Below are 24,406 nucleotides of genomic sequence, written 5' to 3' on the forward strand. Positions count from 1 at the left end.
CCCAGGGTCACAGAGCTAGTAAGTGTCAAGTGTCTGAGGCTGGATTTGAACTCAGGTCCTCCTGAATCCAGGGCCGGTGCTTTATCCACTGCGTCACCGAGCTGCCCCAACATTCACTTTTAAAAATTTTGAGTTCCAAATCCTCTCCTTTCCTTTCCTCCCCCTTCATTGAGAAGGCAAGTAGTTTGATACGGATTATACATGTGCAGTCATGCACATTTCCACATTAGTCATATTGTAAAAGAAAACACCAAAAAACCTCAAAACCCTAACTGAAGAGGTGGGTAGCATATTTCATCGTAAGTCCTAAGTCCTTTAGAATTGTCTTGGATCATTGTACTGCTGGGAGTAGCTGAGTCATTTACAGTTGATTATTGTACCATATTGCTATTATTGTATACAGTGTTCTCCTAGTTCTGCTCATTTCACTTTGCATCAGTTCACTTAAGTCCTCCCAGGTTTTTCTGAGAGCATCCTGCTCATCATTTCTTATAGCACAACAGTATTCCATCACAAGCATATACCAGTGTTCTGCCATTCCCCAGTAGTTGAGCATCCCCATAATTTCTAATTCTTTGCCACCACCACAAAAAGACCTGCTGTAAATAATTTTGTACATATAGGGCCTCTCCCCCTCCTCCTCCTTTTCCTTCTCTTCTTCCTTCTCCTCCCCCCCCCCCCAATAGTGGTATTGCTGGGTCAAAGAGTATGCATGATTTTATAGCCCTTTGACTGTCGTTCCAAATTGCTCTCCACAGTGGTTGGATCAGTTCACACCTCCACCCTACATAAATGTTCCAGTTTTCCCCATATCCCCTACAACATTTGTCATTTCCTTTTTCTGTTATTTTAGCCAATCTGATAGGTGTGAGGTGCCAACTTAGAGTTGTCTTAATTTGCATTTAATAGTGATGTTGTAGAGCATTTTTTCATATATAGATAGCTTTAATTTCTTATTCTGAAAACTGCCTGTTCATAAAGTTATTTGGAGGGAACTTTGGCAGAGTGCAGGTGAGTCTGCTACTCTGTCATCTTGGCGCACCTCCCCCCCCAGTTTGTTGTTTTTTTGAAGAAAGTATTCCCTGTGTATTGGCATGAAGCTGCTGTGTAGGATGCCTTCAAGGCTTAGCTCAGGTACCACTTACCTACCACTTTCTTGGGAGGCCTCAGCTGGGATCCCCCGGGCGTGAGTAATTTACTCTGTACTGTTCTAGGACTTGCTGAAATCAGCAGCAGGAGTGTTGGGATGGGCTCACTCTCTTTGGGGTAGCCTTCTTTGGCTTGGATTTTCTGCTGGACTTTCCCATTCACCTTGGCAAGCACACTTCTTGTTGTACGCCTCACTTGATGTGAATGATCAGAGGATTGGTGAAGCCTGTTCTCTTGTATGTCTTTCACGGTATCTTACATGATTTTGGCAGGTGGATACCAAGGACATAACTGATCAGAGGAAAACTTCGGAGGTGGCATCTTAGTTTTTGCCAAATCATAAGCTTTTTATAGTTGACAAGCAGTAGAAGCACAGTGGCTTATTATAGTCTTTAATCATATTCTCTTTAGTTAGTCGTGTGATGGAAGTGTGAAACCTTGCTCGTGAAAGCCTTTTGTTGCCAGTTATTTTCAGTAGTGTCTGACTCTTTGTGACCTCAGTTGGGGATTTCTTGGCAAAGATACTGGAGTGGTTTTCTATTTCCTTCTCTAGCTCATTTTACAGATGAGAAAACTGAGGCAAACAGGGTGATGTGACTTGTCCAGGGTCACACAGCTAGTGTCTGAGGCCAGGTTTGAACTTGGGAAGATGAATCTTCCTGACTCCAGGCCCAGTGATCTTTCCATTGTTCTGCTTGGCTGCTGTGTGAAAGCCTCTCTGTTCTCTTCTAATGCCATCATTAAGGATGCTCTGGATTCATGTGAAAATTTTATATAGGTAGGAAGGTAGGCCTATGGCTCATGAGGTATTGATGGCCTCTTTGATCTACTCTGCTTCACAAGGAGCTCTGACATTATTCCCCATGCTCTTGCTCTCCCCTCTGTCTTGTATTTTGACACTCAGCCTTTCAGCACCTTCAGAATTGTGTTGCCTGAAACATGTCCCACCTCTCTGTATACTGGGTCTGGTCTAGCTGCTTTCCTAGTTTGGTTTTCTTCATGGTCATTTTCACTTCCTCTGACAGCACATCTGGGATTGTCATGGGAAAGACCAGATGTGGTAACTTCTCTCTCCCACCTGGAATTAGGAAACATTGGTTAAAAATAACTTTCTGGGGGCAGCTAGGTAGTACAGTGGATAAAGCACCGGCCCTGGATTCAGGAGTACCTGAGTTCAAATCCGGCCTCAGACACTTACTAGCTGTGTGACCTTGGGCAAGTCACTTAACCCCCATTGCCCCGCCAAAAAAAAAAAAATAAATAACTTTCTGGAGATCTTGTCTGTTTTTTGTCTCTTGGCCTTCTTCCAGGTTCATCTTTAAATTCTTTAGGGAGACTCGGGTTGAATCTCTCACTGAACTTTATCTAAATGTGTTGTTCCTTCTACTACTTCTTACTTTCCCAAGGTTATAGTTCCCATAGTTTTTACCGTTCTTCTCTGTGAGATTTTATAGTGAATTTCTCTACGTCCAAACAGAGTCGTCCTCGTGCCATTTCTTTCCACTTGACAAAGAGAACTAGGTGTTTGTTGGCTGTGGCAGTTTCTTGTGTCATTATTTTGGAAGAATTACAGTTAAATTTGTTGTTCTCAGTAAATTTGTTATATTGTGTGTCATTATCCTTCCCTCCCTCCATTTCACTTCTTTATAAACTTGTTTATAAATTATTATTCAACTACTTTTTTTTTTTTTTAGTGAGGCATTTGGGGTTGTGACTTGCCCAGGGTCACACAAGCTAGTAAGTGTTAAGTGTCTGAGGCCGGATTTGAACTCAGGTCTTCCTGACTCCTGGGCTGGTGCTCTATCCACTGCGCCACCTAGCTGCCCCTAACTAATAATTTTCTAAAGAGGGAGCATGGCTTGGTTGATACAAACTGGCCTGTCATTAGGAAGGCTTGTGTTCAAGTCCTGCTCAGTCTATCTGCTGGCCCTAGAAGTAAGGGTCCCTTCACATTTCAGTAGTGTTACAGAAGAGGGATGAGGCTGCCCTGAAGTTTCCTTGTCTGGGAATTTCCTCTGCCAGAGGTGTCAGACACAGTTGTGGGCCCAGACCAGGCTTACGGGTAATTGAGCAGTGTTTAAGAACATATTTTAAAAATACAGTAAAACATAGGTATAATAGGATGTTTTAAAACTCAGTCCATATGTGGCCCACAGGATCCCTACATATGCATTAGTGGGCCCCCACTTCTCTGATTTTGGTACCATGCCCTATACCTGTGCTGGAATTACAACTTCAGTCTGTCCCTTTTTATGTATGTATACACACATGTTTGTGTGTACATAAATAATATGAAGGGTTTTGATCATAGAGGATTTCTGTTCCATGTATATTTCAGATGGAAATTCTTTGTTTTTTGAAATTTTAGTACCAGGTTGGCCAACTTTACTCTGTGGCTGAAGCCAGTAAAAATGAAACAGGAGGTGGTGAAGGCATTGAAGTCTTAACGAATGAGCCTTACGAGAAGGATGGCGAGAAGGGGCAGTACACACACAAGATTTACCACTTGAAGAGGTAAGCGAGCACCTAATTCTCAGCTAGCAGCTCTCTGGAATACCGAGCCTCCTTAGCGTACTTCTTTAGCTTGTGCAGGCATGTTATGACTCTTCTTTCCACTTGGAGATTTACTCTGATTTAAGCAGTGCAGGGGCGGCCCCTCCCTCTGTTTCTGCTGCCTTGTCTTGCATGATTTATTGGAGAATTCCAACCAGTAAGTATATGATCAGAACTGGAGGGGCCCAGGCATTGCAGGGGCTTCTGGGATTGTGATAAGCCCTCTAAGGAGGTCTCTGGAGCACTGGGTTGTGGGTATTAGCCAGGCGGTAGAGCTGGTGCATATGAAGCCCTGGAGGGACTTTGAGACTTGATGTTTCCTCAAACTTTGGGGTTCCAGACCTGTTTATTAGTCCCCCTTTGCCCAAGAAGAATTGCCCATTAGTATCTGGGAAAGAGTAGAAGGCTCATAGTCATGGATGTTGCCTGCTAGATAGTACTTACAGCTTTCCTTGTTAGTGAGAGAGGCCATGGACAGGCATGGCTGAGATGAGCGCAGGGCCACATTTCCCGACTCTGTCCTATGCTCTTCCCACTGTAGACTTGTCTCTTCACATAGTGGATGTCCCTTTTTAAAAAACAGATGTCCCCCTGTGTGGTGCTCAAAAAACATTTGTGACTGCTTATAACAGGAGTACATTTAAAATAGAATGAACCTTGAAGGAAGTCTCTCTCTCTCTCTCTGCCATACAATGAGTGCTGCTACTTGATTGGGGAACAGTTTTTTTAGTTGTTTTCTTTCTTTCCTTTTTTTTTTTTAAAGAATATAATCAGGAGGCAGCTAGGTGGCGCAGTGGATAGAGCACCGGCCCTGGAGTCAGGAGTACCTGAGTTCAAATCCGGCCTCAGACACTTAACACTTACTAGCTGTGTGACCCTGGGCAAGTCACTTAACCCCAATTGCCTCACTAAAAAAAAAAAACCAAAAAAAAGAATATAATCAGGAAGTTATAATAAAATTAGTAAGTACACAAATTAAGATCTATTCTGGTTATCCATAGTAGCCCACAGGTAAATAATAGTTAATTTGGGTCTCAGGTTGATTGTGTTAGTCATGAAAAACACATAAGTTTACCTTTCTGTTATTCATATTTTGTGAATCATTTACCAGACATGCTCATGCAAATGATCATGAATTGAATTATATCCATTATGTTACTGGAGATCTGGATATATGGTGTATCACTTCTGCCTGTTCTTTGGTTCAGAAATTGCAAAAATAATGTCTGGAATGTGACTGGTAGCTAAAGGATTCTAATCACAAAAAGGGAAAGGAGTCAGCAAAATAAATCTCAATGATAGTCATTTTCTTTGGCATTAAGAATGATGAGTTGGGGGTATTTATCTCACCTGCTCCCTGGCATCCTCTGGAATATCATGATTCTGTTCTTGACCACACAGAACTGCTCCTGTTTTACTTTATACATCATTTGGTTGGACCATTTTAAAATCATGCTAAATAGGGCTCACCCAATCAAAGGCTCATTCATTGGTATCAGTAATGTCTTTATAAAATACACTTTAAAATGTCCCTTTTCCCTTTGTTTGCCTAGTTATTTTCTTTATGCCCATTTCTTCTTCATACTTTGTTTTTCACATCTCAGTGAGCCCAGTTATGCAGAGTTAGCCACTGAGCTTCTTGTAAACCAGCCCCTTATTCGCCATCTCTGTGACTTTTTCTTGAATAGCCTCCAGGTTTTCTCCTTCTGAGGTGTTTGCGATAGAGTAAAACAGTGGAGATGCTCTTCTGGTTTATATAATGAAAGTTGCATGTAGATGGGACAAGTTGTCTCCTCCCAAGGTCACCTCAGCCTTTTCCTCAGTTTTCCTTCTTTCCCCTGATTCTTCTCAGGGCTCCCCTAACAGGATCAAAACAGGAAAAGATACTGAAGCTCATGTGAATTGAGCTTTCTACTAGTTAACAGGTCAGATGAAAAGGTTCAGAGCAGGTGCTTTTTTGCAATTATCGGGTAAAGTGAAGGTTATCTAGGTGCCCAGCTAATTGGCATTTCTCATTAGGGAGGATTGTTGAGAGTGAATATGGGCATTTACTTGGGTTTTTTGATGGCAAATCCCATCAACGCCCCCCCCAGCCCCAAGTGCGTGCCATGATAGTCAAACTGCTCTTGTTCATTAAGCAATGAGATAGAGATGGTGGGCAGCGATTATTTCCAAGCTTCGGGGTCTCTGTGTGCCCGTGGCTGAACACGAAGTCTTGTTCCCTGCCACAACTTTTTTTTTTTTTAAATTTTAGCAGGGCAATGAGGGTTAAGTGACTTGCCCAGGGTCACACAGCTAGTAAGTGTCTGAGGCCGGATTTGAACTCAGGTACTCCTGAATCCAGGGCCGGTGCTTTATCCACTGCGCCACTTAGCTGCCCCCCCTGCCACAACTTTTTAATCTTTAAAGTTGAGTTTCTTTGTAGTTTAAGATGCTGACGGTCCCGCTGCTCTATAGCCAGAAAGAAATGATGGGTGGTTGCTAATCCAGAGCCTTGATCGCCTTCAGTGTCCTGGTGATGACAGGACAGTTTCTGTCTAAATCTGGGTGGAACCCGTGTGGTTGAGAGTCTAGCAGATTCCCTTATTTGAGAGAGGAAGAGACTGAGGCTGAGAGATTCAGGTGACCCACTCTGCAAGGGCAGAGACGGTACCTGAGTGCTGCCTTCAGCTCATCTCTTTCACCTTCACACAAGGGAATTTTAAAGGCTTCCACCTTGGAATAAACACACACACAAGCCCATATAGAACACCTAAAAATTGAATTAATTGTGGGCTGTGTAAAGGGCTAAGCCAAAGAAAAGATGCATGGTCTTGCCCTCAGAGACCTTCACCTCGTGGCGGAGCTTTTCTAAAGTAAGCCTCCAGCAGGTGGCGTCATTCCAGTCGTTACAGCTTGGAAGAGCCTGGCCTGATGAGTTGTTATGAGATGTTGGTTTGATTAGGACAGTAGATTTATTTCCCTGCACTTTGTCAGGCACCGTCACTTTTGGGGGCCCCAGAACACTAAAAGTCCTTCTTCCCCCCTGCAGAAATGAAGGGCTATAATGGAGATGCAAGAGTGGCATGGCTGCCCTAGAGATGGGCACGGAGGAAGGTTATGGGGGCCTAGCAGGTTATGTTCCAGTCATTTTTTTTTGGTCTCCAGTGGTCCAGTAGAGTCTGGCACACGGCAGGCACTTAAATGCTTGTTGATGGAGTAATTAGTTAGAAGCTATGGAGTCCTACTGCTTCGCTTTATAGAGGCAGAAAGGGTCAGGGTCAAACAGGGAATAAGTGTATGAAGTGATACTTGAACCCAGGTTTTCCTGATTCCAGCACCCTGCCTATTAAGCAGCTGCCCCGCTCCAGGGCATGGAATCTGCCCCATTGGCATTATCAGCACCAGTCTCTGACTAGTAGAGCTAACCAGCCCTCAAAAGGAACATCTACCACTTTGTGGAAGGACATGAAGCTGATTGCATTCACCCCAGTTTTTTCCTCTTACTTTGCCAATGCACTGGAACTGCTTGTATTTGTCCTGGAAAAAAACCCAAAAAACCCAAACCACACTCAAGTTTGTGCCTTGAGATAAATAAGAAGCCAGAGATAGCAGCGCTATCTTGGAAGATTCTGTCTTGAGGAGATAAGCCAAAGTGCAAAATTGGATTAGGTGTTGGGGGAAATGTTTGGGAAGGAGTTGTCTTTTGTCACTAGGATGAACATTTTTGTTGTTGTTAAGTTATATTAGTGTCTGACTCTTCCTGACCTCATTTTAATGGGTTTTTCTTAGCAAAGATACTGGAGTAGTTTTGCCATTTCCTTTACCTGATCCCCATTTTATAGTGGAGGCAAATGAGGCAGAGGTTAAATGACTTGCCCAGGGTCACACAGCTAATAAGTGTCTGAGGTTAGATTTGAACTCAGGTCCTCCTGACTCCAGGCCTAGCTTTTTAATCCACTGAGCCACCCAGCTGCTCTGCATAAACATTGGATTGTTCTGCTCAACCATGTTCTTTCTGGTGTCTCTTGACCACCATCTGCTTTGCTTGTTTGGGATGGCAGCCTTTCATAGATTTTTTTTTGGCGGGGCAATGGGGGTTAAGTGACTTGCCCAGGGTCACACAGCTAGTAAGTGTCAAGTGTTTGAGGCTGGATTTGACTCAGGTACTCCTGAATCCAGGGCTAGTGCTTTACCCACTGCGCCACCTAGCTGCCCCGCCTTTCATAGATTTGTAAAATGGTATGGGAGTTTTTAGACAGAAGCCTGAAAAGGCCATATGATTGATTGTCTTATTAATTCACCTAATTATGTTTATTGGCATCTTGTAAATTCTCTCTTAGGTTGACCAGCTGTACAGTTGAGCTGTGCTTTTTAGCATATTTTGTAGGTGAAAAGGGAATCAGCAATACTGATAAAAATTGTCATCTGTCATTATTAAGCTAGCCTTTGATGAATTCTCACCCTGTGTTTTGAACTCTGATTGTCATTTTTTGGTCTGAGAAAAGGGGCCTAGAATTTTTGAGTTGGAAGGCAGTGTGGTGCAGTAAGAAGTATCACTGATCTCCAGTCCCAGTTGTGCTACTTTGACCTGTGTGCCTTGGGCAAGTCTCTTTATTTCTGAGCCTCAGTTTCCTGGGATGGGAAATGAGAGAGTGGGCTGGCCAGACTGGTTGACCTCCAAGTTTCCCCCATTGCTGATCTGTGAACCCTCATGCATTTCGAAGGGTAAGGATTCTTGGAGCCATTAGATATTCTTTTCATGTGGTTTTTATGTGCTGTCTTCTCTGACATTAGTAATTACCGCAGCCTCCATTCCCTGAAATTGTATATTCCTTTCTGTGACCCTTCCTTGAACTTGGAAGGGCTAGAAGCCCTGGCAGCATTTAGCCTTTGCCAGTTTTACCCTTTTAAGGAAAGACCGATTTGAAGACATCTGTAAACATGTTTGTCTTTGCGGTCTCATTTTTTTAATTCTGCCATGTGTAATATGGGACGTGAGCCACTGCCTTCCCTTGCTTGGATGATCAAGGCCCCTTAAACTAGCTGTGGTTATAGTACTGGGCCACAGAGGCTGAAGAGGAGGAATAAAGAAGGGAGGGAGTCCCCAAGGATCTCTGCTTCCTGCCATCATTGGACTCCTCACCTGTCCGTCCATCATGTTCAGGTTGGCTAGAGAGAGCCTCTGGTCCATTCAATGAAGGGTCTGCTCAGAGACACAGATATGTGCCCTGCTTTGGTGAGCTGGGCTGGACCTGACATCCCTTCCCCACTCCCTCTCTCTCCTTGGCTAGAACTTTCTGGCTCCCTCACAAAGAGCGAAGGCACCCCTTAACCCAAAAGGGAAAGGCTCATAGATGCCTCAGATGCCCTTGTTTTCTCACCTCAACAATCTTATCAGAGATCCTCCACCAGTCTTGTTCATGCCTATCCCTAAGACAAGCTGGAGAGAAATGTTGTCGGTTACAGGTGCTGGCCAGGATGAAGCCAGCCCTATCTTCTTTGTCTCTTCTTTTCCTTCTCTCTTAGTGTTCTTCTGTTTACCTGTATCTCTAAGGTAATTCCTTATCCTCACCCACTTGAACATAGGCTCTGGATATTTTCAGGACACCTCAGAAGTTAGGGTAGATAGAAGAAAACAGAAGTAGAACTTGCAGCTCCAGCATCATTCTCACTATGATGCATCGAGATGTCTGCTCCTGTCCTCACTGTCATGAAGCTGTGACTCTCTCCCTTCCCCGCAGCTAGGATTTGTGGGTGCTTCTCTTGGGCCCTCATTGCCCCCTACCCTGACTATATTTTCAGTATTTGAATTTCTTACATGGTGATCAGGTCATCTTTTTGACCCTAGAAGGAATCAAGAAAGATCTATGCAGTATTTATTTTAGCAACATCTTTTTTTTTTTTTTTAATCATTTTGTATGTTGTCTAAATTATCCCAAATCCCTAGAAGCGCCCTCATCTACTTTCCTTTCATAGCCTTGGAGAAATACGTGTATTCCAACTTTCTGTTATTCTGAGATGCCTCTCTTATTAAGGAAGTGATAGTTGGAGGGTGGGATGGAGTTAATACAATGAATTTTACCTGTTGAGTAGCCTTCATTTGGCTCTTGAATAAGGAAGGGTAAGATCAAACTTTGACTGGGTAGCCTTAAAAATGGAACAGCTTCTGTTTATATGAAGTCATCTTCCCATTCATTGTACTTATAATGATAATGCCATTTCTTTTTAGATTTGCCTTCCTGGTTTTTTTCATGTGATTGCTTTAATGTTGGAAACAATTCATATAAAATCTAGTATGCAACTTGTTCAGTGTAATGATTTTTAATTAAAGATTCTAATGGGCAGTCGATGGAGTGGCTAAAACTGTGTTCATTATTTTATTCTTCACAGTAAAGTTCCTGGGTTTGTCAGGATGATTGCTCCTGAGGGCTCTTTGGTATTTCATGAGAAAGCCTGGAATGCATACCCCTACTGTAGAACAAGTAAGCATGGACCCCGTGAGTGGCTTCCTTCTCCCTGTTTTCTGTGACACTGGTCAGGAGCTTTGCTCTCAGCAGCCAGAAGGCACCCTGCGCATCATTCACGTGCACACTGACACACTGATTGACCCCGAGCTGCGGTTAGTCCAGCCAGCTGGAGATACCTCGTGCTTTAAAACTTATTGGGTACCTCTCCCAGAGCTTTTGTTTACGTTGGGCTAGATCTTTGGACATTTCCCACATTAGAATTTTAACCATCTGTGTTAGGATGAAAATAGTTTGGGCCTCACAGACCCCTTGGAGAGGGTCTTGGGGACCTTCACTTGCTGCATCACACTTTGAGAACTCCTGTTCTGTAGGGGCCAAATTTTAAATAGTTCTAAGCCACAGAACTTTGTGTGCTAGAGCTCATGGGAGCTGTTCCTTGGTAGCTTTATTGTTAGGAATAACTGAGGGGTTTGAAGGAGCAGGCTCCCAACCGCAGATGCTGGCCAGAGGACTTCATTCCTATCTTAATGCTACTGTAAATAGACTGATGGGGTCTAAAAACCAAACCCCCTGCAAAACCAGACCAGAAACACTGGCATATTTTTATTCCGTCATTTCTTGTTACTTTGGTCAGCTAATGTAAAATGATGGGAAAATAGCAAATTCTCAGACCCTTACGTTTTTGAATGACCCCTTTAAATAAGACATGTTTTGTTTTTTTAAAAGGAACATTTTTTAATTTTATTTTTTCCAATCACACATAAAAACAAGTTTTGATATTTGTTTTTTAAACTTTTGAGAGCCAAATTTTCTTCCTCCCTCCCCTCGGGAAGACAAGCAATTTGATGTGTTATATACATGCAGTCCTACAAAATATTTGCATTTTAGCCACATTGCAAAAGAAAACACAGACCAAGAAAAAGAAAGTTTAGAAAGTCTGCTTTAGTCTGCATTCAGACTATCAGTTCTTTCTCTGAAGGTGGAGCATATATATATGCTTTGTCATGAGTCCTTGGGAATTGTCTTGGGTCATGGTGTTGCTGAGAAGAGCTAAGTCATTCCCAGTTCTTCATCATACATTGTTGCTGTTACTATGTACCATGGTCTGGTTCTGCTCACTTTGCTTTGCATCAGTTTATGTTAAAACTTGTATTTCAAACTGATCCTTTTGCAATTTTCTTTATGAATTGAATTTTTACTTTATCATCTGTTTGCAGATTTCAAAAATTGAACTAGTTTAAAGCGCTGAATTGCAGTACTTGTATAGGAAGCAGTGTCCTGCAGACTTCAGCTACTAAATGTTCTGTATGTGCAGATAGGAATAATGTTTGTGATATTGAATCATTAGGTTGGGTTGTTTTTTATTCAGATTAATACATTCTGAAATTTCTCCCCTTTCCTTGCCCGCCGATCCATTGTGCCTCAGTTGTGACGGTGAGTAAAGAGTTCATTATATGTCACGTTCCTTTGAGTTCTAAAGCTTACTCCCTGTGCCGTTGCTATCCATCCATTTCTCTCCTCTGCTTGTGACTGCCCACAGCTGCATGGCCTTTCCTACTGCATGGTTGTCCCCCCCTACCCTCACCTCCTGGTGGTCCTGGGCTTCTCCCAACCACGCCTTCAGCAGCCACCCTTGTCCTGGTCCCCAGCTCTAGCATACAGTCCTCATGCAAGCCTCCAGAAAGACTACAAATCAGCTTGAGCCTGTGTAGTGTAGGCAGCCGGCCATCCAAGAGGCAAGAGGAAGTCATTCTTGCTCTCTTGGGGCTGGACCCTAATGAGATGAGTTTACCTTTATGGGTGGGCCAGCTGCAGAGACATAGCTCTCTCCAGAGGCTGTTCCTGGCAGGTCTTGGTCAGGGAGGCTCAGGTTGACTGAATGTGTTTGAAATGAAGCAAAACAAGCTGAAAACACCAAGAAACTGGTGAGATCAGTGAATGTCCTTTTGATGTGTTTTTCACAGAACGAATATATGAAAGACGACTTCTTCATAAAGATTGAAACCTGGCACAAACCAGACTTGGGAACAATAGAAAATGTAAGTCTTGGCTGCTTCCCATGGTAAAACAGCAATGCCTCCCCAAGGAGTCTGTTATCAGTTGGGAGGTGTGTGTGGGGGGGCGGGGATGGGAGGAGAGCAGAGTCCTTAGAGCACTGGCCTGGGAGTCAGGGTGGCTCTGCAAAGCACTTCCTTTCCTTATCTGTCTAATGGGAATACTGCTGCTTGTAGACCCCACCTCGGAGTGGGGGTCGTTGTAAGCCAAGGTAAGAGCTTTGAAAGCTCGAGTTGGTACCAGAGCTGGCGCACTGCTGATGTGATTGGCGTGGATGGGTCTGTTCCCTTTCAACCCTGGGTGGACTTGGGCTTTGCCCTAAGTTACAGACAGCTACTGCTTATGGTCCTCCCTCCCATTTACACAGCACTGAAGGGTTTCCAGAGTGTGTTCCCTAGGGCAAGCCGATACCTAGGTCAGCGCTCATTCCACCAGGCCTCATGATATACAGTTGTTCCCACAGCTCTCTTTTAGCCCCGAATTTCATCTTTTCTTCCTGCAAACCAAGGCTGCAAGTAAGCAGCGAGCTTGTTTGCCTTCCTCTTCCTCTTCAGTCTGTCTCTCTGTGGGAGGCACCACTATTTGGTCAAGTAGCCAGAAGGCCTGATGGGGGAGGAGGAAGCAGAGGCTGCAGGCCAGGCCTGGAGGCTTCTCTCGATAAGTCACCCAGTCCCCAGTCTGCCCAGGTTGCCATTATGCACCAGTTCCTGTCATATGAAAGTCTCTGCTCATCCTCTGAACTTCCCATGGCAAGCTTGAAGAAAATCACTTAGTCCTATAAGAAGTTTAATAATCGTTAGCTTTTTGGTAGAGGTCGGTGAGGGTTCGTGAGAGAACGGTTTGTGATAAGCAGCGCTGAGTGACCAGGGCTGGATGAATGTAATGGGATTACCAAATAGAGATAGTAGCAGGGCTCCTGCTGCTGCCTGGGGCAGAGGTCCTGCCTTACATCCCAGTGAAAACCCCCCCATGACATGCAGCTCCCATAGGCATTGTCCTGGGGAGTCTAACCTGAAATGGGTCTTTTTAAGTCTCATTAAGATGTCGGGGCTGGGGGTGGGGCGGGGAAGAATATGACAGCACGGGAGACTGCAGCCTTTGAAGGGCTGCTACTGGTGAGATGTCCCTTGACTTGTTTCAGGTGCCTCCTTCCAGCTCAAGAGGTCTAGGATTCATTTTGAAAAGGGCCTTTTCTAATTGATTTGAGATGAGGTCTCTTTTCACTGAATAATAGATTTAAATCTGGAAGGAACCTCACCTCATTTAACCAATCCCATCCTTTTCCAAGGATGGAAACAGGCCTCGAGCTAAGTGACTTGTCCAAGGTCTTATAAGTGATAATGCAGCAGGGATTGAAGTCCTGCTTGGCTGACTCCAGATCAGCACCTGTCCCCTGTCCTGTGCTGCCTCCCACCTTAGCTTCTTTCCATTCCCTTTCTTTCCTTTGGGCCATCTTCTTTGCAGATGCTTTCCGACAGCTGTTAAGATTCACTTTAAGGTAAATCAAAATGGCAGCAGCACATTAAAAGGGTTCAAGTTGGGATCACTTTCCCAATGACCTGTGGGGGGCATTCTCAGAACTGGGAATCCAGGAATCCGTATTATTTATAAACCTCTCCTCTCCTCTTTGTGTCCTCATGTCACCCCCCCCCCCCCCAATCTCTGGTTTCATTGGGAGAAGGAACTCCCTAGTTTCCTAGTGAGGGAGCTTTTAGCGATGCAGATTAGTGCCTGCTCTGCAATTACTATTAAGAATTGAAGCTAGCATTTATATAGCAATTTATGGTTTACAAAACTTTCTACAAATGTTCTCTCAGCTTATCCACACCACATCTCCCAGAGGTAAGTGCTGTCATTCCCATTTTACAGACGAGGAAACTGAGGCTCACAGCTAGAGAATTTCTGATTCTTTATCCGAGTTCTGTTCTTCTTGATCGCCAAGTGCAGCCCTCTCCCCTTTGTACCACCTCTACTGCTTCTGTGTGTGGTTTGGGGAGAGTCGCCTTCTACTTCAGGAGTTTAAGCGACTTGTGCATCTTCCTGTAAGCAAGACCAGTATGTGGAAGAGGTGGAGTTTCACTCAGGGTCGCCCTACCCCACTCCAGAGCCCCTCTATTCTTCACTTCGATTTAGTCTGGAGTTGGGAATTCAAATTGGCCTCTAGTCATTTTCCTGTTGCAAATTTCTACAGTGTAAATGAGATTTTGCTGATTAAATCAGATAGTGTGAATAATATTTATTTATTTTTGTGTGTGTGAGGTCATTGAGGTTAAGTGACTTGCCCACACAGGTAGTAAGTGCGAGTGTCTGAGGCCAAATTTGAACTCAGGTCCTCCTGATTCCAAGTGGTATTTATTTTTGGTCTTTTAAAAAAATTGTATTGATATTTTTTGTTTTTACAAAATTCATCTTCAAATATACACCCTCCCCCACCCAGAAAATGTTCCACTATAACATTGCTAGCACCTCCTCCCCACCCTCCCCATGAAGGGCAGGAGGCACATTTTCTGAGAAGTGTATTTAAATAATTTTCATTCTCTACTTGAAAGGCCAAAGCCACTGTGGGTTTTTGTTTGTTTTTGTTTTGTGGGGCAATGAGGGTTAGGTGACTTGCTCGGGGTCACACAGCTTGTAAGTGTCAAGTGTCTGAGGCTGGATTTGAACTCAGGTCCTCCTGAATCCAGGGCTGGTGCTTTATCCACTTCGCCACCTCGCTGCCCCCAAAGCCACTGGTTTTAAACAAGATATTGTAGGATTCTAGTTTTTGCCACTGGTTTTAAGATTATGTTTTGTACATCCTTGAAATTCTGTAAAGGACCACTAAGTGTCGCTTGACATGAGTCATGATGATGACCTGATTTTATTTTCTTTACCTTTGCCATTTCGGGGTTTAAGTTGCATAAAGACAAAATGCAGGAAGGCTTCAGGGCCTCCAGCTTTGAAAACCAGGAGCTTAATTAAATGATTATTGGGTTTTTCATTGCCTAGGAAATGTGGAGTGGAGATAAAGATAACTTGGCACTTGGGATCTTTGTGCTTTATATGGATACTCACAGGTTTGACTTCTTTCTTCCTCTGCAGGTGCATAATTTAGATCCTAACACATGGAAGACAGTTGAAATTGTCCATATTGATATCGCAGACCGAAGTCAAGTAGAACCTGCAGTAAGTATCAGGGGCATTATTTTCAGCGACCACCTTACTGCTACCGGGTAATGTTACCTTCTTGCAGCTTGTGTGGGCCCTCTGAACGTGAACTTGTGTCGAGATACACGGCCGTGTGTGTGTGTTCCTGGGTTCCCTTCCTCCAACTCCTCATGGGCCTTGGTGGGATCTGGGGCAGGGTGGGGTGAGGGGCTCTTTTACTTTTTTTTTGGTGGGCCAATGAGGGTTAAGTGACTTGTCCAGGGTCACACAGCTAGTGTCAAGTGTCTGAGGCCAGATTTGAACTCAGGTCCTCCTGAATCCAGGGCCGTTTCTTTATCCACTGTGCCACCTAGCTGCCCCGAGGGGCTCTCCTTTTTAAAAGTATAATATTGTAAAAACCTAAACATTAAAAACTGATTAGGGAAAAAGCAGTTATTTGCCTTACAAAAGGATTTGCTTCAGAGTTTATTAATACCTTTAAAGTGGGATTAAAGCATCATGAATTAATTGATGGGGGCAGTTAGGTGGCTCATTGGATAAAGCACCAGCCCTGGATTCAGGAGGACCTGAGTTCAAATTTGGCCTCAGACACTTGACACCTACTAGCTGTGTGACCCGGGGCAAGTCACTTAACCCCAATTGCCTCACTTCCACTCCCCCCTCCCCTCAAAAGAATTAATTGACACAACTTTTCAGTGACAGATTCAAAAGTAAAGTGGGGGCACTCGTCTCTTCTGTACCCATTGAGGGGGTGGGGAAAGGACATCAGCTGACTGCAGAACCAACCCGTTTGTAGGATTGTGCATAGAGTGTTTTAGTGAAGACATCCTCAGATAGCCTTCCCTTCACTGGGTCCTCCTTTCATGTAGGAAGCTATATCTTTTATGGGTCTAGTAGGTTTGATGTGTTAGAAAATATTACATGACTTTTCAGTGAGATTTCTTTCCAGGTGGCGATCTTTGCTTTTAACCTAACCTTGTTGATCTGATGCATCTGACGTAAACTGCAGGATATAAGTTTTCCATGGAACACCTGAACTTTTTAAATAACAAAATAAATTATAGAGTGAAGTTCTTCCTCCTGAAGCCTGGGAATAAGATGGGGCAGTTTTGTTGTCCCTTCCCCGCCACTCCCCCCATCCCCCAGCCAAGTGTAGGCCCACAGGCTTTCTCTTCTGTTTCTATTGTTGGTCTTGTCTTATTCCATGATCTTGAACCAAACAGAAACCGACTCAGAAAATGAAGTGGTGATTTTTACTGGAATCTTCTGGTCAACATCTTCAGCAGGAATCCCCAGCCCACTTGTGAGTGGGGCGTGGGTGGCTCTGTGTTCCATTTCCCGAAGTTCTGCCCTTCCGAAGGACAGCAATGCTAGGTTTAGTATAAGGTCCCTGAGCAGAGAGGCGCCCCCATGCTGCAGCGGAAGACCCCGGGGATGATTTGAGGAGGTGCCTTACTTGGCCCGATGGCTTAACTTGACATTCATCATTTCTTGAAGTTACCAACTGGTGGTGAGAGGATTTGGCAGGAAACCTCAGCAAAACATGCAGCATTATCGAAGCCCTGCAAGATGTTATGTTACAGTGGTTGGGGAAGTCACTAAGCCTTCCCATCATTCTTGGCCCTTCAAGGGCTGGGGCTGCTCCATTGCAGTCTTAGACAACACCAGGCCACCTCTGCACCTCATCGAGGCAGGTGTCAACACTTAGGTCCCAGATAAGTGACCCAGGGTGTGCAGTAGTACTCCCAGGGGGATGCAGGGTGTGATTGGGGTGGGGGAGTCTCCTTGAAAATTACAGGGAGAGCTTTCAGGTGTGGACAGAAATGAGATGGACAAAGATACAGGGGTGGGAATGCAGCTGGTGTGTTTGGGTTCAGCTGGAATGAAGGGGTCTGAGCAGAGCAGTCAACTTGAAGAAGTGGGTTGGCCTCTGGTAGAAGAGCCTTTGCCCAGCCCATTGGGTGATGGAGGGAAGAACAGACTTCCATTTTAGGAAGATTAAGTTAGTCCTGGTGTGTGGTCCAACTCAGGCCCCATATTGGCTTAGAGGACCACCAATTAATATTATCTAGGTTGTAGTGTATTTTTATTTCTTTTGTTAAACGTTTCCCAGTTGCATTTTAATCTGGTTTGGGCTGCCCAGGGTGGGGGTGGGGGTTTCTAGGCTATTGCCATGAGTTTGACACTTCCTGATTCGGGCAGGAAGTGGGGGCACAGAGACCTGGCGTACAATGACCTGACCTAAGCCGTGTTCAGAGAGGAAGCGCTCAGTCTACCTGGCATGGGCCAGAAAGCTCTTGGGCCCTCTGCTCTTACTTCCTGTTCTTTTCTGTCCTCACCCCCTTGACACACACAGTCTCAGAGACAACATTTTCAATTAGGATTTGGCATAACCGGTTTACCTTTGAGTGGTTAATGTTCACCTTGGGCTTGGATATTTTTACTTCTGTCAGTTCCACTTTTGTGTTTTCTTCTTCAATAACTTCTTTGATTTACTACTCTGGATCCAGTCTGTGTCTGGTGGACAAAACAGTTGCTAAGAAGCTTAAGAAATTGCATGAGGCAAAGGAGAGGGAACTGGGATTGAGCAGTGAACTTGCCCAGTGCAGAGGCCACCACGACTGTAGTGCCTCCTATCCAGCCTGGTTTGTGGTGGTCGGGTGTGTCTGATTGTTGAACTGGAGTAGATGGGGTACACCCGAAACCTGCTTTTGTTATGCCCCGACTGATGTTATAATGTTGAATTATTTCTGTCTTGATTTATATTGAAAACAAAGTACTTAAATTGTAGTCTTGAGACAGCTTTTATGGTAAGGTTAAAGAATAGCAGGAGAGGACTTGGTGTGCTAAAAAATGTTGGCGATTATTCAGTCCAGCCTCACTGACCATCATTTTATTGGTTGTGGTCACCGATTTGGGGTTTTCTTGGCAGAGATACTGGAGGGGTTTGCTGTTTCCTTTTCTAGCTCATTTGACAGATGAGAAAACTGAGGCAAAGAGGGTAAAGTGACACACAGCTAGTAAGTGTCTGAGGTTGGATTTGAACTCAGATCTTCCCGATACTAGGCCTGGCATTCTATCCACTGATCCACCCAGCTGCTCTTCGTATAGGTGAGGAAACCTCAAGTCATCTTTGGGGGCTGACTGTGTGGAAAGCTCAGTGTCAGGTTTGGGAGATGCAGAGAACAAAAGGGTGCACCCCCTGACCTAGAGAAACCTGTGCTTTCTTTGTGGCTGATGCAGGAAGTGCTCAGCGAATTAGGTACAAGCTATGTGGGGGAGGAGGGAGAGGATAATTTACTTTCTTCTCCCTCAGAAAATTGTCAGTCAGTTGTCTAGTGCTAATAAGTGTGGTAGGGAGGCAGTATAAGTAGAAAGCTCAGATACTATGTGTATAAAAAAGTCCTGCACTAACTCTCAAGCACGTTTAAAATTGAGCTATTAATAGTATTAAATTCTTTGAAGGATTTAAAGAAACCAGAATGAGTCATTTGGCTCATGTGGCTCCACCTTGTGGCTATTTTCTGCAAGTGCATATGATTAATGAAAAATATAGCCAAGAGGGTTGGATTTCAAGTCTTCATGTTTGTTGACTCTTGAACTCAGAACCCCATTATCCTGCTGGTGCCCAGGGGAAGGAAATCAGCCCTGCTGGGGGTCCTAGACTGTCTTTGTTATGGGGGTGGGCCCATACACTACCTTGTGTATCTTGCACTCCTTCCCCTGGCCCTCAGCCAGGTTCTTGCAGAAGTTATATTTCTATAAAGGGCAAAAAGGCTGACACTGTCAGTGACTTCAGACCCTGTGATCCTGGGAACTTGGGGATTTTTCACCCTTGGATGCACAAGAAATAGCATTTGGAAACTTGGGAGCTGTAGCCTCAGGCTGCTTAATATCGTCCCCAACATATAGTAGGTGCTTAGTTAATGTTTTTTGACCAATTGATTGCCTTAGAATATCCTCAGGCTAGTCCCTTGACCTCTTTTAGCTTTAATTTTCCTCATCTGTAAAATGGGAGTACAGACTTAGACTGTTAAATCACAGGGTTGTAAGAATCAAGTGAGAAAACGTGTTTAGTAGTAGTTGGTAAAGCACTTAAAGTTGTCAGGGGGTCTTGGAAAGACCTGCTTGAAGAGTTAGAAGATTTAGATTCCAATCCTGGGGCTGATGTGTAATAGCTTGTGGCCCAGGTAACCCTGAATCTCTCATTGGGGTCATCTTGTTTCCCCCACTCAAAGGGCAAACCAGGTAGGCCCTACCCTTAATGTCTGAAATTCTGTTTTGGCTAGGAGGGGGCATGTAGTGGATGAGTATGGTTCAAGCTAAGGGTGAGGGGGCAACATTCAGATCAGATCAAGTGATGTGGGAATATTTGAGGAGTTGGATGGATGGATAGATAGGTAAGGAGGCTGGCAGATCAGGGAAGGGTTCTCAAAAGAAGAGACCACTCAGTGGAACCCAGAAGTTGGGAGAAGGGGGACATCTGTGGGCCAGAGAAGAGAGGAGCTGGTGGCCTCCAGGTGGAGGGTATGGCTTGGGGGAGGCAGATGGGGCCCCTCTACTTCTGGAAACAGTTTGTGGTTAGAGCAGGTTGGTTGGACTATTGAGTGTCTGAAGGAGAGCAGTGTTGGCAGTGAATCTTGGAGGCTGGAGGCTTCTTTTTATCTCTGAAGGCCATGAGATGACAGGCTGAGCTGTGCTTTAAGTCATGTTGATTGCTCTGGCTTTGAGGGCCCAGCCTGGCCTGCGTGTTTGTGGGATTGACTCCTCAGGCTCTTCAGGTGTGCCAGGTTCAGTCTTCACAAATGGCTTGTTTCTGTTGTACTCGATTGCTGAGGTCAGATGGCGTTGATGCTCACTAAGAGGAGGACCGGACCGGGGCTTCTGGGTCAGTCACTCCTTTTGGCTTTGGACGGTGTCAGAAGTGTGATAGGAGGAGGTCCAGATAGCCCAAGAAGGAAGGAGCAGGGTGCTCATTCTGTCAGTGTAGCCCATCCCTGAGTGCTAAGGTCCTTGTGTTTGCGAGGTCTTGGAGAGTGGGGGCCTGGGGTGATGGTCTACATGCAACATGTCCTCTGTGTTTGGGCTGTTTTATTTCCACAAGCTTTAGTGTCATTTGCAAATGACCAAGTAGTTTTATGTCAAATTCAGGAGTATTTATGGTTCATGGTTAGACGGAAATATAATTTGATTCAAGGTTGACAGCATTCCATGCCAGAATGTCAAGTTTTGTAAGATTTTCATTTCAAAAGTTGTAATTGATATGTAACCAAAATAGAAAATTGGGAATTCTTTAGAGGTTCTGATGAAATGCATATGCCTACCCTACAACTTATTTCCAGAATGTACACAAACAATTCTTTCTCCATATGCTTTGGCTTTTTTAAAGGTATCGGTCTAAACCTGGCCTCTTTTAATCAGCCCCAGCACATTGTCTAAGTAGCCTTACATGCTTTGTATACAAGAGTCACTTCCCAGGGGAGGGAGAGCCTTTAAAGTGGAGGCAGAAGTGGACACCCGATTCCAGTTGGAGGGCCTGCTATAATTGGAAAGAAAATGAGAATAGAAGAAACCCAAAGAAATTGAAACCAGATTCTTGAGATTTATTTGCAATGAGAAGAAAGCATGCATCAGTTTGCTGTGGTAAAGTGTTCGTGATTTTGTTTGGGGGATTGACAGTTTTTATTTTAGCACTTGATTCAGGTGATTAAAGCCTTATAAAATGGTGTGTTTAATGATAACTGCATAATAATAATAATTGCTGTATTAATAGCTAACATTTATAAAGTACCTACTTTGTGCCTGACACTGTGCTGAGTACTTGACAAATAGATCTCATTTGGCCCTCACAAGAACCCTGGCAGGTAGGTCCTGTTGTTATCCTCATTTCCCAGCTGAGGAAACTGAGGCAAGCCAGAGATGATTTTAAGTGACTTTCTCAGAGACACCCAGTTATCAAGTCTCAGAGGCCAGTCAGGGTTTCCTGACTCCAGGCCCAGTGGCCCATGGCGCCCCGTAGCAGCTGTGGCATACAAGGAATTTTTTTTTTTTACTATCATAAAAGTATTTTATTATTTTCTAGTTACATTTAGAGATAGTTTTCAACATTTGTTTTTTATAAGATTTCTAGTTCCAAGTTTTTTCTCCCTCCTTCCTTCCCTCCTCCTTCCCCAAGACAGAAAACAGTCTGATACAGGTTCTGTATGTACAATCACATTAAACATATTTCTGCATAGTCATTTTGTGAAAGAAGAAATCAAAACAAAAGGGAAAAACCTCAAAAAAGAAAAGAAGAAAAAACAAAAAAGTAGAAACAGCCTGGTTCAGTCTGCATCCAGAATCCACAGCTCTTTTTTCTGGCTGTGGAGAGCATTTTCCATCATGATTCCTTTGGAATTATCTTGGATCACTGTATTACTGAGAAGAGTAAAATCTATCACAGTTGATTATCACACATGTTGTTGATACTGCCACACATCTCCTTATGATATGGATGAATAATAGAAACCGTACAGGTGGATGGGTCAGGCTGCCTCAGAGAGAATCTTTTCCAGTTCCCTGGAGAGCCAGTGGTGCTACCTACACCCCCCCCCCCCCCCCCCCCCCCCCCCCGCCTCCCAGGTCACTGAGAGCCCCTGTTATAACTTGAAGCTTCCCATCTGTAGCCTGACCCCCAGGCCTTCCCCTCCTGTCCTGCCACATTCTCCTTCCTCCGCATCCATCGCTGCCCTCACCCATTTAGATTGGAAGTAATCGCTCAGTGTGCCTGCTCTCCTCCTCTTTGTGGGGTGTTAGAGATGGAGAAGGACTCTGCTGGAAAGACATCGTATTTAGCCCTGTGGACATGGAGCTCTGCCGGGAGGACAGGGGCCTTCCTGGCTTGACTTAGCTTGAAGTTCTGAGTTGACCTTGAAGCTAAGCCTCCCGAGGCCTGGAGTCTTGTGCTCTTTGACTGCCGCGCTCTCCTCCCTCCCTCCCTTCCTCAGACACACTTGGTGTCACCGTCTAGACAGTGACCATTTAGGGTCACGCATCTGGGAGGGAATTTATAAAGGGGAAGTTAGGTCACAGTTTTAGAGGTGGGCCCAGGCCCTTCATTTTGTAGATGAGGAAACTGAGGGTTCTACAGGAGCAGGGACTTGCCCCAGGTCATGTAACAAGCACTCCTTGGACTGGGGGTAAGAGTCTAAACGGTCTACACTCAAGCTTACATTTCATCAGGGGAAATAATGTCTATGCAAGTGAGTGTTTGCAAATTAAAGGATCTTGAGGTCAGGGAAGTTCACACAGGAAGTAGAGATTTTTGCCCTATAGGCGGGGGCTGTGATGTTGGAGTGCAATCCAACCCATGCAAAGCCTGGCCCCCCCCCCAGCAATCCCCTTTGGCCATAACGTTGATTATATGAAGGAGAGGAGTGGCAGGTTGGGAGCCTGGTCTGGAGCCGGATGGCAGAAGGCACTAATGCCAGAGGAGCTGGTCTCTGGTTCTGAAGGCCTGAGGGCCCAGCTTTTTGAGCAGGGAAGTGAGGACATGGGCTTTAGAATGTTGTGTTGGCAGCTTTTTATCTTGTAAAATTCAACTAAGTCTTAGTTAGATGAACAAACGTACTGAATATTATTGCATTGGATTCCCTCAAAACTATGGTTAAAATTAAACGGAGGCTGAAAGAGATGTTTGTAGATTTAGCCAGGAAAGGATGGGGAAGCTGACGGGCAAAGTGGTCACTTTCTGACCATATCAAGAAGATGAAATTAATCAGGGAGATTCTGCTCCTGGCCCTTGGCCTGTTCCCTTTATAATGAAGCACTCAAGCCATCTCTGTTTACTTGTTCAAGGTGATCCCGAGTCAGCTAAACCTAAGAAGCGACTCTGCCTTCTTAGAAAGGATGGCAGTGTTTGACATTTGCTTCTCTGATTGCCCCCTCTGCCATCGAAGCCTTGGCCTTTACCAGTCAGCTTTGTTTGAGGTCATCGAGCAGCAGAAACTTCTTGTCCGTTCAGAAAAGCACTTGGAGGCTCAGCGCAGTATGCACACCCCTTAATCTTCCTGCTCGGAAGTTCGAATGACCTAATGTCCCCTTGGGTTCTATGGTGACTGTGTTAGCCAGAAGCATTCTAAACCTTACTGAGCACACAGTTCATTGTTTGATTCTTCTGACGTTCCACCTGACTTTGAAAGTGCGTGACAGAAGTCATGTGTGATTTCGCATTCTCATTAAAAAAAACCATTTTAGCTTTTTTCTCCATCTTTCCATTATTTGATTTCACTGAGCTAGCAATTGGTACTATTTGATACTTAATTTCAAAATCCGAGTATAATTTAGCTGAAATCTTTGTGTAAATAAGTTCTTGCTTTTTATATAGAATTCTCTCTGTATGCTTACTTTTTTCTTTGAATCTGGGCCCTGGAACATGGATAACTCTTGCTGAAGTTAGGTTCAATCGCCTAGGAAGTAGAAGCTTGGGTCATGTGTAAGTATGCACAGTTTCTAACCCTTTTGTGTCGTGCATGACTTTAAACCTCCATTTCCCATGGATAGTGCTTTCTGAGACTTGTAGATGCCCCGATTCGAGGACTTGATTGTGAGGAGAAAGAGTCATTGGTAACATAGGCCATTGGTCTTTGATTTGGAAAGCATTCAGAACCTTTTAGACATCAACTTTTTTTTTTTTTTTGCGGGGCAGTGGGGGTTAAGTGACTTGCCCAGGGTCACACAGCTAGTAAGTGTCAAGTGTCTGAGGCCGGATTTGAACTCAGGAACTCCTGAATCCAGGGGCTGGTGCTTTATCCACTGCGCCACCTAGCTGCCCCCTAGACATCAACTTTTGATAGAGATTTTGGTGAGTTTTTCCCTTCACATAACTTTGTAACACATACCTTTTAAGAAATAGAAGTGGTATTGTAGGGGCAGATAGGTGGCTTAGTGGATAGAATGCCAGCCCTGTGATCAGGAGGACCTGAGTTCAAATGTGGTTTTAGACACGTACTAGCTGTGTGACCCTGGGCAAGTCCCTTCATCCTGTTTGCCTTATCTCTAAAATGAGCCGCAGA

General features: G+C 44.5%; 1 protein-coding gene across 2 annotated transcripts in view; it reads left to right on the forward strand.

The window, feature by feature from the left end:
* The window catches only part of PITPNB (phosphatidylinositol transfer protein beta), a 76,128-nt gene that overhangs the window by 12,251 nt on the left and 39,471 nt on the right, over positions 1–24,406 (forward strand). For both annotated transcript variants that reach the window (XM_043976880.1, XM_043976879.1), the window contains exons 3-7: positions 3,518–3,663; positions 10,075–10,166; positions 11,578–11,585; positions 12,116–12,190; positions 15,288–15,371. In XM_043976880.1, coding sequence (XP_043832815.1) covers positions 3,518–3,663; positions 10,075–10,166; positions 11,578–11,585; positions 12,116–12,190; positions 15,288–15,371 — 405 coding nt within the window. The remainder of the gene's footprint in view (positions 1–3,517; positions 3,664–10,074; positions 10,167–11,577; positions 11,586–12,115; positions 12,191–15,287; positions 15,372–24,406) is intronic.

This window comes from Dromiciops gliroides, chromosome 1, assembly GCF_019393635.1.
Source record: "Dromiciops gliroides isolate mDroGli1 chromosome 1, mDroGli1.pri, whole genome shotgun sequence".
Classification (NCBI taxonomy): Eukaryota; Metazoa; Chordata; class Mammalia; order Microbiotheria; family Microbiotheriidae; genus Dromiciops; species Dromiciops gliroides.